The following is a 15,760-nucleotide window of genomic DNA, read 5'->3' on the forward strand; positions in this document are numbered from 1 at the left end:
ATCTTCCTCCCTCCCCTCACCGCTCCACGAGCAGCAAAGGCCAGCGCACCCACCATCCAACTGCTCGGCAACGGGCAGCAGATTAATCACCGCCAAATTCAAATTAATCACCGCCGGCAAACTGAAACAACCCATCCGAGCTCGAGCCTCGCCACCTCCGCCCCACCGCGCAATGATCGCCACCGGACCCGATACTTTGCTCGCCGACTGAGAAAAGTTCAGAAAGTCTGTTTCAAACCATCAAGAACAGTCCCAGCCACCCACAAACTCCCTGCCAGCAAAAACTAATCACTTCGCCCAAGTTCTTCCGGCCGAGCTCTGGAAAGCTTATAATTCGGCGACAACTGAACCCAATCCTCCCACTTCCATCCGAGCTCTCATCGGGCACAACATTGACTTCTACTTCATTAGCCAATTCCCTTTCTCGACACTCGTAGAGCTACTGCTTTCCAGGGCTAAGCTTAATAACGTCGACGAGGTCGGAACGCTCGGCGCCGGGGCGTCATTCGCGGCGAGAATCACATCCCCGCGGGAGGATGCCGTCGCGGGCGGCGGCGACTCGCGGGCGGACGGCGGGGGACGCAGACCGCCCGTCGAGCGGATTTTGGGACGGTGAGAGGCAAAGGTGAGGACTTGGGTTGAGGACGCCAATGAGGTAGGCGAAGGGCGAGGTTGGCGGCGACGGCCGGCGGACGATGACGAGGAGTTCCGTCAGGGATGGGCGCGGTTCTTTGAAGGAGGTCGGGGTCGTCGCGCGGGGAAAGCTGAAAGTCGGGTCCTGGTAACGTGCGGAGGCGACGAAGGCCGCCGAGGGGGAAAGCCCGGCGGAGGCGAGAACTTCGACAGCCGGAGGTGCGAAACGAAGGCGGCGCGAGGATGGCGTCCGAAACCCGATCGAGAACGTCTGGCTGACGTGGATGGCCCTGTGAGGGCGGCGGCGGCGAAGTGGGCCGGGTCTCGTGGACGATGATGATTGCCGGCGAGGACGGAGGGGCGAAGAGGCCGAACGGATTGGACGCTCTCCAAGCTGAAAGGGGAAGCAGCTGAGCGCGTGGAGGAAATTAGGGAGAGGGACGGCGGCCGGGGGTTTGGGGTGGAAGTGTAATTTAGGGATTGCAGTGGGGGTGGGGGAGGCGAAAAGAGCTGCAGAGCGGCGGGAGAGGAGGGAGCGAAGTTTGCATGTTTGCGTCCTCCTTTTTTTTTTTTTGCGGCTGAGATTTTTTGTAACATTTCGGTTAGCCCTGGGGGCGGACAGAGCGGATATGGCGGGCTTGTCATTTTTAGGCAGGGTGGACGGTTCTGCGAGCGGGGAGGGAGAACTGGGGAGTTGGATATAGATATCACATCCCCGCGGGAGGATGCCGTCGCGGGCGGCGGCGACTCGAACGGGCGGACGGCGGCGGACGCAGCGACGCCCCGGTCGAGCGGATTCTTGACGGCGAGGAGGCCAAGGTGAGGACTTGGTGTAGGACGCATGAGGTAGGCGAAGGCGAGGTTGTGCGGCGACGCCGGCGGAGATGACGAGGAGTTCGGTCAGGGATGGGCGCGGTTCTTGTAAGGAGGTCCGGGGTCGTCGGCCGCGGGGAAGCTGAAGTCGGGTGTCCTGGTCGTGGAGGCGACGAAGCCGCCGAGGGGAAAGCCGGCGGAGGCGAGAACTTCGACGACCGGAGGTCGAAACGAAAGGCGGCGCTACGAGGATGGGTCCGAACCCGATCGAGAACTCTGGCTGACGTGGAATGGCCCTGTGAGGGCGGCGGCGCGCGAAGTTGGGGCCGGTCTCGTGGACGATGATGAGTGCCGGCGAGGACGGAGGGCGCAGAGAGGCGACGGATTGGACGCTCTCAAGAACTGAGGGAAGCAGCTGAGCGCGCGGCGGAAATTAGGGAGAGGCGGCGGCGCGGCGGGTTTGGGGTGAAGTGTAATTTTTAAAGGGATTGAGTGGGGGTGGGGGAGGGAAAAGAGCTGCAGGCGGCCGGGAGAGGAGGGAGCAAGTTTTGCAGTGTTTGCGTCCCTTTTTTTTTTTTTTTTGGCGGGTGAGGATTTTTTGTAACATTTCGGTTAGCCCCTGGGGCGTGCACGGATAGGCGCTTGTCATTTTTTAGGCAGGGTGGACGGTCCTGCGAGCGGGGAGCGGAGAACTGGGGAGTGGATAACGGGGGATTTTTGTTGCTGTGTGGATAGCGAGGGAGGGATTTTATTCTTCATATTTGTTGGGCCGCCGTATACTGGGCCCTTTTTCTAAATTTCTTGAAGATGAATTTTAATTTTAGTTTTTTTTTTATAAAATAGAAAATTTAACTAGGAAATAAATATTACACATGTGATGATGATAAGCGGGCAACAAACTACGCTGCTAATCATTTCTGAATTGCAAAACCCAACCTACGAAACACGTACTCAGTGGACCCTGCTGTCGCCACATTCTTATACATGAATTTCTGTACCCTCCTGAGCAACTCCACCGCATCAGCACATTAAAGTAGTTTTAGTTTATATCGACTCAAATACGATTGTGAGTCGGTCCAATCATCTATTCAAATTTATGATGAACAAAGTTTTTTGTAAAAAAAAAGAATCAAACTATTTTAATGTGGTCATCTTACGAACTATTTAAGAAACGTCTATTTTAATGTGTGACGTTTTGTTATGTAAACAACTTCACGGGACTTGAAGTCCCGTGAAGGTTGGTATTTTTTTCACCGAAAACGACAAATAAGTTTCAAATATGTTGTTTTTGATGAATAAGTTTGGAAATGGATTGGTTTTTAAAATTTGTCCACATTTAAAAGCCCTGTTGCACCTCGCACGTGCAACAGAGGCGTCTACAAAAGAAACCCACACGCTCCAAATTCCCCATTCCCGCTCTCTCTCTCTCTCTCTCACGGAGCTCCGTAGCAGAAGAAATGGAGGAAGAAGTCGCTGAAACCGAGGTCGAGTCTCAGGTGATCTCGATCGCATTCGCTCTCTCCCTTCTCTGCTTCGATCTCGTTCTCGTACCCTTCCCATCATCAATTTTTTTTTTGCTAGCTATAATTTAGCGAAATATTGATTTTAAACGGTAGAGCCCGTTAGAAACCCTAGATCTTCTACTTGAACTGATTAGTTCCCAATCGGAATGAACAACGAATCTGATGCCCCTAGATCCAGTTTTGCTTTTGCTTTTTGAAAAGTAATCTACGATGAAGCTATAATCATAGTAGATGCTGGTGATTTTATGATTTTATCCCTATTTTATTCATTTTAAATAGTTTCAGTGTTGATTTTACCGCAGGTGTATATGGCCTGTGTCATGCAAGGTCATAGGTAACTATGATAGGCTTGCATTTTTTTTTATGGTTTAAAAGTGTTTCAAATTTTGTTAAACTGAACCTTTTTTTTTTGTTTCAGAATTGGAGTGGCATATTACGATGCTACTATCCGGCAACTGTATGTCTTGGATATTTGGGAGGATGGGCAAGGAGATTTCCCCCTTATTGATCTCGGTATATTATTTTTAAGAGTTTTACCTCTTTTTCATGCATTTTTTATGGGCAAGGAGGCTGTTTCTTGTCGGATAGCAGTGAATGAAAAACCATTGCTGACTCTTCTTTTTGGTCGATGAATCAGTGAAATATCAGGCAAAGCCTTTGGTCATATATGCTAGCACCAAGACTGAAGAATCATTTTTGGCTGCATTACAACGAAGTGGTTCGTTGCTCAAATCCTATGCCAAACAAAGAATTTAGTTTTCTTTACTGACTTGCAAACTTCTGCAGATGGAGATGATACCACTGTGGTAAAGCTTATACGAAGTTCCATATTCAGCTATGAACAGGCATGGCACAGGTATGAAGTCTGAAGTTTGACGGAATAATATGTAACAGCTTGCTTAGTGCTTTCTTTTTAGATTGTCTATGATGAACTTGGCCATAAGGCAATAAAAGTATGAAGGTTATTGTAATTATCAGTTAATTGCTTTCATTTAATTTATTTTTTCTTATAACTATTTGACTGCTTGTTAGAGTTAAACATGCACGTTCATGCAACCTAAAGATGTTTTAATTGTTAAGGTTATGTTAATTTTGGTCACCATGAATTCATGTATATAATTAACTTCTGTTGCTGATTGCACTGCATCATTTCTGATAGGATTCACCCCAATAATAAAGCCTCGAACGGAGACTTAAGCACAAAATAAAGGCACAAAATTCAACACAGAGTACTCACAGATATACGTGGTTCACTCCTTCGGAGCTACTCCACGGTACAACGACGACGCAAAATTCTTTTATATCCCAAAAAAATTGATCCAAGAGAACACCCTCTCTTGATCAGATACACTCCAAGAACTCTCACAAACTCTCTCTTTGTTTTCTCTTATTCTTCTATAAGAGGAGTTGTTTCTGGGATAGTTTTCCTTAAGAGTTTAGGGTCCTATTTATAGTGTTTGGGAAATACTATGCACAAATAAAATATTATTAGTGGTGTGCACCAACTCCAATTTCTGCAGTTTTGGAGCCGGTCCGGTCTTGTTGAAGCTCACCTTCTTTTGTTTGCCTAGGATGCAGTCCTCACAGAAAGTCAGATCGATCTTGTTCAGACCCGGAAGCCTCTCTCCCGCGGCCATAATCTGCATCCCCTTCTCGCTCATGTGGCCAAGTCGTCGATGCCAAGTCATGCAGTCGACGGATGATGATGATGATGCTTGTCCTGCGGCAAGCAAGTGGTCGATCTTCCCGTTGGCGATGTAGAGAGACCCATCGCGTTTGCCGTGTGCCACCACCAAGGCACCCTTGGACACCTTCCAGCTTCTCTGCTCGAAGGATACTCTGTAACCGGAGTCAGTCAGTTGCCCGACTGATATAAGATTTCGCCTGAGATCTGGTACATGCCGAACATCATTCAGCGTCAAGGTGGTCCCGCCCTCCATCTTGAGGGTACAATTTCCCTTCCCGGAAACCTTACAAGGTTGATCGTCGCCAAGATAGACTGTCCCCAAGTCCTTCTTCACGAACGATGAAAGCAGCTTTTGTTGTGAGGTTGCATGAAAAGATGCGCCAGAGTCGATGACCCACGCATCACTTTTGTCTTCTAGGGATAGGAGAAGTGCATCCGAATCCGTCTCGTGCATGAGATTGGCTGCACCGTCAGCCCGATCATCCCCTGCTGATGCTTGAACAGTAACTCTGCAGTCCCGTGCAAAGTGGCCCTTCTTTCCACATCTGAAGCATTTCCCTTCACCGTAACCATTCGGGTTAGGCCATTTAGACTTCCCTCTGGATTTTGATTGGCCTCGTCGTCCCCTACCCTTCTTCTGTGCACACCCTCGTGCCTCGACATGCAAAGCACTCCCACAGCTAGAGGCCTCAGCTCCTGAGACTTTACGGCGAGATTCTTCATCCAAAATTGCCCCAACCACTGTGTCGAGCTTCATCTTGTCATTGCCATTAGCGTTGCTCACCGTCATTACCATATTCTCCCATGAATCTGGTAGACAAGAAAGTAGCAGAAGAGCTTGGATCTCGTTGTCGAACTTTAGATCTACTGCAGCAAGCTGTTGCACCACAGCCTGAAATTCGTTCAAGAAGTCCGCCACGCGAGCTCCTTGCTGCATCTTGAGATTGAATAGCTTCTTCATCAGGTACACCTTATTTGATGCAGACGGCTTCTCATACAGCGCCTCCAAGGCCTCCATCAACTCCTTGGTGGTGGTCGCATGCGAGACGTTGTAAATCACATGCTGGTGAAGGTTGAGCCTGATGGTGACAAGTACTTTACGATCGAGCATCTTCCACTTATCGTCGTCCATCTTCTCAGGTTTCCCCGCCTCTCCTTGGAGGGGTAGGAAGAGATCCTTCTGGTACAAATAGTCTTCTATTTGCATCCTCCAATACCTAAAATTTTGGCCGTCGAACTTCTCAATTCGAAGCCTGTTGTCTTCAACTGTAGATCCCATGGCGAAAGATTACGTCTTTCTCGTATTCGTGAATAGTACAGTATTCGTGAAAAGTACAGTATTCGTGAATAGTACCGTATCCGTGAATAGTACCGTATCAGTGAATAGTGCTGTGCACGTGAATAGTACCGTACAAGTGAATAGTGCCGTACACGTGAATAGTGTCCAATGCCTTAAAAGAGTAAATATTAATCTAACTTATTTTCTGATGTGGAGGATCCACTTTTAGTGGCAGCCACAGAGCATACGTTCCTATTTGAGGTACATTTTGTTAGGATTCACCCCAATAATAACGCCTCGAACGGAGACTTAATCACAAAATAAAGGCACAAAATTCAACACAGAGTACTCACAGATATACGTGGTTCACTCCTTCGGAGCTACTCCACGGTGCAACGACGACGCAAAATTCTTTTATATCCCAAAAGAATTGATCCAAGAGAACACCCTCTCTTGATCAGATACACTCCAAGAACTCTCACAAACTCTCTCTTTGTTTTCTCTTACTCTTCTATAAGAGGAGTTGTTTCTGGGATGAGTTTTCTTTAAGAGTTTAGGGCCCTATTTATAGTGTTTGGGAAATACTATGCACAAATAAAATATTATTAGTGGGACCCGCCACTAATAATAAATAATTATGGGACCCACATCCTTTTTCTCATTTCAAAGAAATCGGCCACCACTTTTTGATTTTGTCAAAAAGTGAACTCCTTTGTCAAAAAGGGGTAGGCAGAGCTTTCGGCTAACAATTTCTTCCTTTTTTTATTGTTTCATATTTAATTTCTACTACTCTATGCATGTATAGATCATCTTTCGGTTACAGGTATTGCATGGTTTCCAATTGTATTCAGATTCAAGACATGTAAGCCGAAGAAAACACATCTCACAAAAGGATGGGTCGACCTCATGAAGATATCGAACCGCTTAACCAAAATGCTTAAAGTGTGCCTCTTGACATGTCAGATACACCAGTGGGATGATCCATGTTAGAACTTGTTTGAGTGTGCTAATTGATCTTGTCTGAGTGTGTCCTAAGCCATCGCACTATGTAACATCTTCCTCATGAAGCAATATTCACCACTCTGTGCAGCTGGTATTGCCACCAAATGAAAGCATTATTCTCTCTCTTTACATGTAGATATCCTTTTGCCTAAAATGTCTAGCCAGAAGTCATTCTTAGGCCCAAAAAAAAAGGTCAGCTGTGATTTTAAGCAGATACCAAAAAGGTGCACCTACTGGATGGTTCACATGTTTGACTTTGTTCATATAGTATTTCTACTTTGACTATTAATTATTTCCTCCAGGAAAATCAACATGTTATCTCTTATATGCTGTAGATTGATATATCTAAGGGTTGCTGGTATGGATGATGGATTAACAGTCAAGGAGAGGATTTTCTTTGTAAGCACTTACCGATAATGATTTTGATTGTATTTCTGCTAGTATTCCTACACTACGTGATTTTCTATTCTTATTACTATCATATAGTTGCAGCAGATGCTCAAGCATATCTGAGTCTCAATATTGACTAAATACCATGTTAATGAATGGAGGGTCAGAAAGAAGCACAAATCATGTTCATTGGCAGAAGTTTTCATTTTTAAATGTAAATGGAGACTGTGTTACTTTAAATGTAAATGGAGACTGTGTTACTGATGTCCTCTCTGTCTACCAAAGGACAAACTTTATAGTGAATATCATTTGTGGCAATCTATTGCATTATTGGTAAGATTGTAGAGCTTATCTACCCAGTTTCATTTTAATTACAGTTTAGAAACTAGAAATGAAAGGCCACTAAAAAGGACAAAAGAAGTGATTGTAGGGATATGGGGAATCAGAGAATATGGATCTGTTGGATCTGTTGTTTATATACTGTATATACAAAGCTTTAGAAGAGCATAGTGAGGAATATAGTAAGGAAAACATGTGATTTACTGAAATGCATAGCACACAGCGATGACTTTTAATCAGTAGGGGAGTGCCGTATGTAAAGCTGCAGCATATATATAGAACTTCTGTTAAGAGATATGGCAGAATCCACAAAGTTACAGAACATAAAATTGAGGTCCGTAGAAGGTTATTTGAGGATATCAATCTGGTTGTGGACGGCTTCAGCTATGGGATTGAAATATAAACGAAAATACTAGTATGACATCTCCTTGTTGCTACTTTGTTTTGGACATGTCATCGTTCATCCTAATACAATTGCTTTTGCCTTATAATGGAATGAGCTTAACATTTTAGAGGGAGTGGCTAATTTAACTGCCAGTTGTATACATGAAAGAATACAAAGTAAGTACTTAATGATTGATGGTTAGACGTTACAATATAGAATAAGTATTGTTCCAGTACTCATCAGTTTAGCTTTTTCAAATCGGTTAAGAAAATTGACTCAGCATCAGTAGTAAAATGGTCCTGGGTTCAGAAACCAACTTAAGCACATATATTTCTTATCCGTCATTCATTTTTGCTTTTTTTTCTTGGGTGTGGGGAGGGAGGGGTGGGGCATGGGTTGTCCTCACTCCTATGGTGTCAAGTAATTGTAACCACAACTTGTTCAATAGAGGTTTTGGGTGAAGTTGTTGCCAAGAACGTTTTTATTCTCTTTAATACTATAACTTGAATAATATTTTGAGTTCAGTGGTTAATTGTTTACTGATAAAATCTTATTTCTCCCTAGCAATTCTTTTTCCAGATCAGACTTTACAGTGAATCACTTTATCACTGTTTTATATACTTCTGGTTTTACCATTAGTTTGATAAACTCAATATTGCTTTCTTTCCAATGCTTACTAAGTTAGCTAATCTTATTATACGACACTACACCACATATGTCTCTCTTCTGCAGCTTAATTCTATGATTGATCTTGGAAGTGAAGTTCAAGTTCGTGCTGGTGGGGGGCTTCTTGCCATACTGGAGAATGAGAGGCTTGTGGATACCTATGAACAAATGGAATCTGGCAACTCATCTATCGCCATTGATTGTGTGTCACAGATCTCATTTTATCCTATTCAAATTGTAGCATGTAGATTCATGCATTTTTTATGCTTTTGACTCAATGATTTCATCGATGGGAGGTTATAAATTGTTTAACTTACATCAAGCAACAGGGACAAGTTCCTTAAACTAGATGCAGCTGCTCATGAGGCTCTGCAGATTTTTCAAATTGACAAGCATCCAAGTCATATGGGAATTGGAAGAGCAAAAGAGGGGTATCTTTTTCCATTCATTTCATGTATATCAATAGCTTTCATTATTGACTATCTTAAATGTTAATCTGCAGATTCTCGGTTTTCGGAATGTTTAACAAGGTAACTTTAGGTCATTGTTTTTCCAGTTAAAAACGAAAACATCTTTACTAATATGTTGTATTATCAGTGCATCACACCAATGGGAAGGCGTCTCTTGAGGTCAGCCAAGGAGCCTCCATTATGTCTGCTGTAGTTCAGGTTCTCTGCACATTAATTAACACTTCATAGTCAATTTTGGTCCTTTTCATCTTAGGACTTGGTTTTTGAGGCCAATACTTGACCTTGACATTTTGAACAATCGGCTCAACACAGTATCCTTATAGGAATTGCTGCATTATCATGATATTCTCACTTTAAAAATAAAAATAATTTTATTATTTCTTATAAGCAAGTCAGATATCATTCTTCCTTTGTTGCGAAGAAGTGGTGTCTGCTTTACGGCAAACATTGAAGTCCGTTAGAGATGTTCCTCATATGCTAAAGGTATCCGCTTTACCTTTTCATCTTAATTATGCTGCAGGCTCTTGGAAAAATGTTATACAAGATCAGGAGTTCCTTTCTGGTTCTATAATTTTGGGTATCCATATTGGGTATCCATATTGTGTGATTTTGGTTGAGATTCATTATATATTTCTGAAACTAAAATCATTTGATTCTTTACTTGTGAATTATATGTGCATGATGATGATGATGTGCATGTTTTTCTTTTTTTTTCTTTTTCTTTTTTTGTGGAGGGTGGGGGGCGGGTGGGTGGTGTAAGTTCACTTTTTTCTAGGTTGTTCATCTGTTCTTTTATCTGCTCATATGACACGCAGATTTTTTTTCTATTGTGTATGGACATTAATGCTTATTCGCTATTCTTCATGGAAGAAATTCAATTCCCCAAGTTCCTCGTGTACGAGTGGCGATTGGAATGCATTCTTGAAGGTATACTTATCTTTTCCTCTGACATGGTATTTTGAAGTTCATCATTACACAATTGATCACCCATGTCAATAAAGAGGTTTCTATTTTACTGCCTGTATGGTACTTTTATTACATATGGATCTGGTACATAAGATTGTTGCTATAGATGAGGTCTTTTCCATTTCAGTTTGTAATGTCATTATCTCATCTTTTTCATTTTGGAAACTCTCCCAATTTCTACCCTTAGTCCTTCCCCTAAATCTTAGACCTCATGCTTATCCCTCCCTCGCTTTTCTACATCTACTACTTAGCATGAATGTATACCTGATACACATCCATTCACCACCCATATCACTAACCACCCAACCTTTTCAATTTTCATTCATTAAAGCAGTGCCTTTCCATACCTCTGATGATTTAGCAGGAGGAAGGAGGGAAGGGTTTGACAGATCTGCTAAATGCTAATGCTAATAATGTCATGCATGCATGAGTCCCATGTCAGAGGCACCTGCTTGTACAACGTGCCATGCCAATTTAACTTATTATTTCTCGTTGCCTCATCATTCACTTTATGTGAGTTCTCATTTTCTTCTTCCTTGCAGTGTATTTGTTCGCTGTTGCACATAAACAAAATCTTTGAAGTTGGTATTTCAGAATACCTTCAGGAAAGGTTGGAACATTTGAGTTTACGATTAGTGGAAAAGGTATGAGATTTATATCATAGCTGTGCTTGGAGGACACGTTCATATGGTTTTCTTATTTTACTTGAAAACTAGATTTGTTTACTCTATATTGTTAATAAATTTGCAGGCAAGCTCATGTATTACGATGGAGCTGGTTTATGTCTTTGACTTGGTTAGCATTTTCTACTCGCAGTTAAAGTTTTTCATTCACTCCATAGCTTATAGAAATAACTTCAGCCTTCGTGTTGGTTAATTTTGGAATGCATTTTGTTTGGATCTTTTTGGTTTCTCATCATTTCTCAATGATTTTTGGCTAGGAAAATATCAGGGATTTTCCCTTAGGTTGTGAAATTAACTTGTAGCCACTGAAATAGTTTTCCTACCACAAATTTCCTGCTAGGTTCTCTTGCAGGCTTATGGAATCAAAATAGCATACATTTTTTTATATTATTTTTTTTCTGATGTGGCACTAGGGATAGTGAATGCCACTTGATAATTGAGATCTTCCCATTATTGCATTATGTTTTCTGTGCAGGTAACTGGTGTGATTGACATTCAGCGATCTAAGGAAAAAGGGTACGAGACATTAGTAAAAGAAGGGCTCTGCGAAGAGGTTAGTTTCCACTGATATTTTTACCAAGTTGCTATTTGTACAATATATTCTATACTGTTTATATGTCTATTTCTTTGTGTATGCACATCGCACTTTGATTCTCATTTAGTCATGTAGCCCAATGATTATTTTCATTTTGCTACTACAAGCAGTTTCTGAAGTTTGCTTTTCATTACGACATAACTGCACATTATTACTTGATGGAAAAGACTTCAGATGATCCACTTTAGGCCCTTCACAACAAAATATTCCTTGTTTAATGAGTCATGGCAATCCAATATTTCTGGAGTATTACAGTTTACTGTTTGATATATCTGCGTGACATGATTTTAAAAATTACCTGTCAATCTTTGCCACAGTTTTCCATTGTTTCGATTACGATAATAATGTAACTGTAGGCATATAAAATTGCTTATAGGTCCCTTAGCACAGTTCGGCATAAACCGACGAACCAACGAGGCGACGAGATCGACGAATCGCACGCAAGCGACGGAATGCATCCATACGCGTTCGGAATCAAGCCAAGTGTCAAAGAATCAACGAGTCATCCAACCGAGAACAGACTCAGACGAATCACGATCGAATCAAGATCAGTTTCGAACTCGAACTCAGAAGCGGATTTACTGCCAAATCAGGAATCCGACTCACTGCCAAATCAGATCAACAAATCAAAGTTTAAGTCAACCGAAACACGGACAAACGAGACAGCGCAAAACCTCGGAAAACCCACACCTAAGGGGGCTCGGCAGGAGCCGAGCCACCCATAGGTGGCTCGGCCCAGTGCCGGCCACCTATGGGTGGCCGACAATCTCCTGTGCGCGGGCACAGTTCAGAGAGCCTATAAATAGGCCAAGGGGTTGTTCATTTGAGTGGTTGGATTTTGGAGGAGGCGAAGCCCTGCAGGATTGGAGACTCAGATCTAAAAAAGATCTCAACTTTAGGACATCAAGGACTTGCTCATCCAGATCTGGTGCTCGGCGATCATCAACGTCAAATAAGGCAGGTGTTCGAGAGGATCGGATCTCAGATCTACGTTGCTACACTCCGGATCAAAGCTTGGTCTTTGATCCCGAGATTTGGACGATTGTTTCCTTGGTGATAATTACCGTTGTACTGCGTAAGATCTCGACCCGGATCTAGATCGCGCGGTGTCCACGGCAAACAACCTCGCGCGCAGGCAAAGAACCCACAAAGCGAGCGGCCGCAAACAGGAGCATCATGATTCGTTCGACAAACAATGAAACAAAGTTGTATTTTTATTTCTTTTCATTTTGATTTTTCGTGTAACCGCCGATCTTATAAAAAGACCGGATCTTTGTAATCGATAGCTATTACAGAGTGATCGATGCGAATCATTAATGAAGAAAGCAACGAATTTCCCGCGAACAATCTGGCGACCACAGGGGAGCCAACGATCTCCGCTGCGAGATCGTTGCGTCGCAGCCGCGGATCTCGATCCCGCATCGATGGAGGAGGTCGAGTATGAGTTCGATCCAACAAAAGTTCGAGGAGTTACCTTCATCTCGTTCCGCGATCTACTCCCATCGCAATTCTAGAGAGTCCAAGATTCTCTTCGCCAGAAAAGGCTGCGCGTTGGTACGAAAGAAGTTGAAGCCTACAACGACGACCTCACCCGATTGACGCCAAAGTGCGTCGGGTGAGGCTCCACAACCTCCACCAGATCAAGCTGGTATCCAACACAATTCTCCGTCACCAAAGGACGCGGTGACTCTCTCAAGAGAGCCGCCAAAAGCAACGCAACGCTTAGCAAACATTCGCCAAAGCGATGGAAGTCCACCGACGGAATCCGTACAACGACGGGATCTAAAGAACGGAGTAGGCAAATAGCCTCAACGGCGATGAATGCGACTCCTCCAAGCGCCAACGAACGAATGCGGTCCGGTGAATCAAACGAAACTCGCTACTGGAGAGCGCAGTCGCAAACGCCGCGCCTATTCAGCGTGGCACGGGCTCAAGTGCGAAGAAGCCCGTTAGAAAGCCTGCCAGAAAGAGTACGCAAGAAGCCACTACAACTCGGCAAGTTTGGAGGCGAAGTCTGAAGCAGCGGTATTTCAGACCCAAAAAAGCGAACTCAGCCTCCAACTTAAATTCAATCGGCGACCAAGGCTAAGGTCGCTGAGAAATTCCACATAGCTACCTCCGGTGAGATCATGCCCAGAATCCTCCGAAGGAGAAAGCCAAGTCTTGCGAGCGCCTCTGGTCCACATCCCGACGAGAGAGGCAAAGCTCCAGTTCATGAGCCGTTTGGGCCGGATGAGAGCACCAGAACGCTCAACACGCTGCGGGGTCGCCGTCGACTCCAGTATAACAAAGAACTCAGGCAGCTGCCGCTCACACAACTTCCCGCATCGAAGTCCAAGAGCACGCTGAGATCGCGCCCCACAAAGGCACGTTTCGAGACGTGATAACTTTTGAAAACCAAAAGAGGCAATCCAACCCTCAGATGGAAACATTATCATCTGATAGTGATGTGTATACCTTGAGAAGTCGTGCCGCACACGATAGGTTACTCCGACTGTCAAAATGACGAGTTGTACTATCGTGCCTGGGGGCTACGAATATAGAAAACAGGAAAAGAGGATTTCCCGAAAACCAGGAAACTCAATGCTTGTTCAAACTCATTCGGACGGGTATTTGTCTGATGCAACCTGCATTAAGCAGTCCCCGAAAAGAGTTTCAGTTCTCGAGAGACTTATTGCCGGAGACGCCAAACCAAGGCGAGGCGCCTCCCAACGAAGAAGAAGGATGGTTGAAGCACGGAGGAATTTCCGAGAGTCACACCAATATGACCAGCAGGGAATCGGCCACAGGATGATTCGCGTCGATTTCCTGAAAGCATCCCGACGCCTAACCGTCTGCAGTCTGGAGCAAATCGCACGAGGAACCTATGGTTAGGGTTCGGACCAAGAGTACCTCAGAAGGGTGAAGGTCGGATACCTGCTCCGCAATCGCATCAGATAATACTGGTGTCCAGTTTGAGGAGGGACCCCGTGAGTCATTGATGAGGAGGTGCGGAGCAAATTGCCAAAGTGATGGAAGAGTGCTTTTGGCGCTACAACAGCCAGGAAACTTTCAGTGTTCGAGTGCAGAGACCAGAGAACATGAGAGAAATGCATGAGCAACAAATTCAGGCACTGACGAACCAGCGAGGTGAACCAAGCCGCCGTAACCAGGTTGTTCAGGAAGAGGAGCACACGGATAGGGATGAAGCTCACAATGCCAATAACCCTCCCGTCAATGCAGGGGGTGGTAACGAGGATGCCAACGAGGATACAAGTGAAGACTTGAAGATCAAAGATCTCGAGAGCAAAATCAACACATTGATCTCCGCTCAAGAGACGAAGAAAACAGGCATTCCCTGTCCATACCCAAGAGAGTGGGAATCGATCCCATATCCGGCGAAGTTCAATCTAATCAACTTCACGCCGTTCGATGGGAAGGGTTCCCCCACTCAGCATTTGATTTATTTCAAATCGCACCTGGGTATGAAGAAAATAGGCATTCCCTGTCCATACCCAAGAGAGTGGGAATCGATCCCATATCCGGCGAAGTTCAATCTAATCAACTTCACGCCGTTCGATGGGAAGGGTTCCCCCACTCAGCATTTGATTTATTTCAAATCGCACCTGGGTATTATTTCCGACAATGAGCCTCTGATGGTGCGGTCATTCGTCCGCACGATTGGTATCGCCGCCTCAAGCCAGGCAGCGTGAACAGCTGGGATGACATGGAGACCAAGTTCCTGGCCAACTTCTTCGACGACGACACCGAGATATCTATCGGATCATTGCTCGATGAGAAGCAGAAGGACGGGGAGTTAGTCGACACCTTCGTCAAAAGGTTCCGGAACAAAGCGATGAATTGCCGGGACCCGATCACCGAGGAATTCATTCTCCAGACCTGCCATAATAATCTGTCCTTAGACATATTGGAAGCAATGGGGACAGCACCGTCTGACACTTGGAAGGATCTAAAGGTTCGAGGGGAGCAGGCTGAGCGATTCCTTAGAAGGAAGAAGGCCGAGAGGAACCAACCGACGGTTAATCCGCTGAACTCAAACTTCGCCTCTCGTGGTAAGGGCAAGGCACCTGCAGCTGCTGATGGTGCTAATCAAACGTCACAACAGCAATCCCGAAGGCAGCAAAAGACCGAAGGCAGCAAAAGACTTTGGGTCCGAGACTCCAAAAAGAGTACTCTTTCAAGGACGAAGACGTTCCAGCCATCTTCGAATCCCTCCTGGAAGGTAACAAGATCAAGCTACCACCTATCATAAATCAGGATGAAGCTGACAACACTACGGATCCAAAGTACTGTGCATACCACAGGAGGGTCGTTCATCCCACCAAGGAT

At 44.7% G+C, this 15,760-nt stretch overlaps 1 protein-coding gene across 6 annotated transcripts in view; it reads left to right on the plus strand.

The window, feature by feature from the left end:
- The window catches only part of LOC109849128 (DNA mismatch repair protein MSH5), a 120,906-nt gene continuing 107,993 nt past the window's right edge, over nucleotides 2,848–15,760 (plus strand). For 2 of the 6 annotated variants that reach the window (XR_002248998.1, XM_020418937.1), the window contains exons 1-16: nucleotides 2,848–2,942; nucleotides 3,272–3,303; nucleotides 3,388–3,482; nucleotides 3,607–3,687; nucleotides 3,756–3,825; nucleotides 7,273–7,336; nucleotides 8,784–8,938; nucleotides 9,047–9,148; nucleotides 9,220–9,247; nucleotides 9,315–9,346; nucleotides 9,441–9,498; nucleotides 9,584–9,670; nucleotides 10,058–10,114; nucleotides 10,696–10,797; nucleotides 10,904–10,948; nucleotides 11,312–11,389. Coding sequence is in view for 5 of the 6 variants with exons in the window: in XM_020418937.1 (XP_020274526.1) it covers nucleotides 2,904–2,942; nucleotides 3,272–3,303; nucleotides 3,388–3,482; nucleotides 3,607–3,687; nucleotides 3,756–3,825; nucleotides 7,273–7,336; nucleotides 8,784–8,938; nucleotides 9,047–9,148; nucleotides 9,220–9,247; nucleotides 9,315–9,346; nucleotides 9,441–9,498; nucleotides 9,584–9,670; nucleotides 10,058–10,114; nucleotides 10,696–10,797; nucleotides 10,904–10,948; nucleotides 11,312–11,389 (1,125 nt within the window). In the remaining variant the exon portion in view is untranslated. Of the gene's footprint in view, nucleotides 2,943–3,271; nucleotides 3,304–3,387; nucleotides 3,483–3,606; nucleotides 3,688–3,755; nucleotides 3,826–6,937; nucleotides 7,162–7,239; nucleotides 7,337–8,783; nucleotides 8,939–9,046; nucleotides 9,149–9,219; nucleotides 9,248–9,314; nucleotides 9,347–9,440; nucleotides 9,499–9,583; nucleotides 9,671–10,057; nucleotides 10,115–10,695; nucleotides 10,798–10,903; nucleotides 10,949–11,311; nucleotides 11,390–15,760 lie in introns of those variants that run through there. The other 4 variants (XM_020418941.1, XM_020418938.1, XM_020418939.1 and 1 more) reach the window with 4 other exon arrangements.

Source organism: Asparagus officinalis, chromosome 7 (genome assembly GCF_001876935.1).
Source record: "Asparagus officinalis chromosome 7, Aspof.V1, whole genome shotgun sequence".
Taxonomy (NCBI): Eukaryota; Viridiplantae; Streptophyta; class Magnoliopsida; order Asparagales; family Asparagaceae; genus Asparagus; species Asparagus officinalis.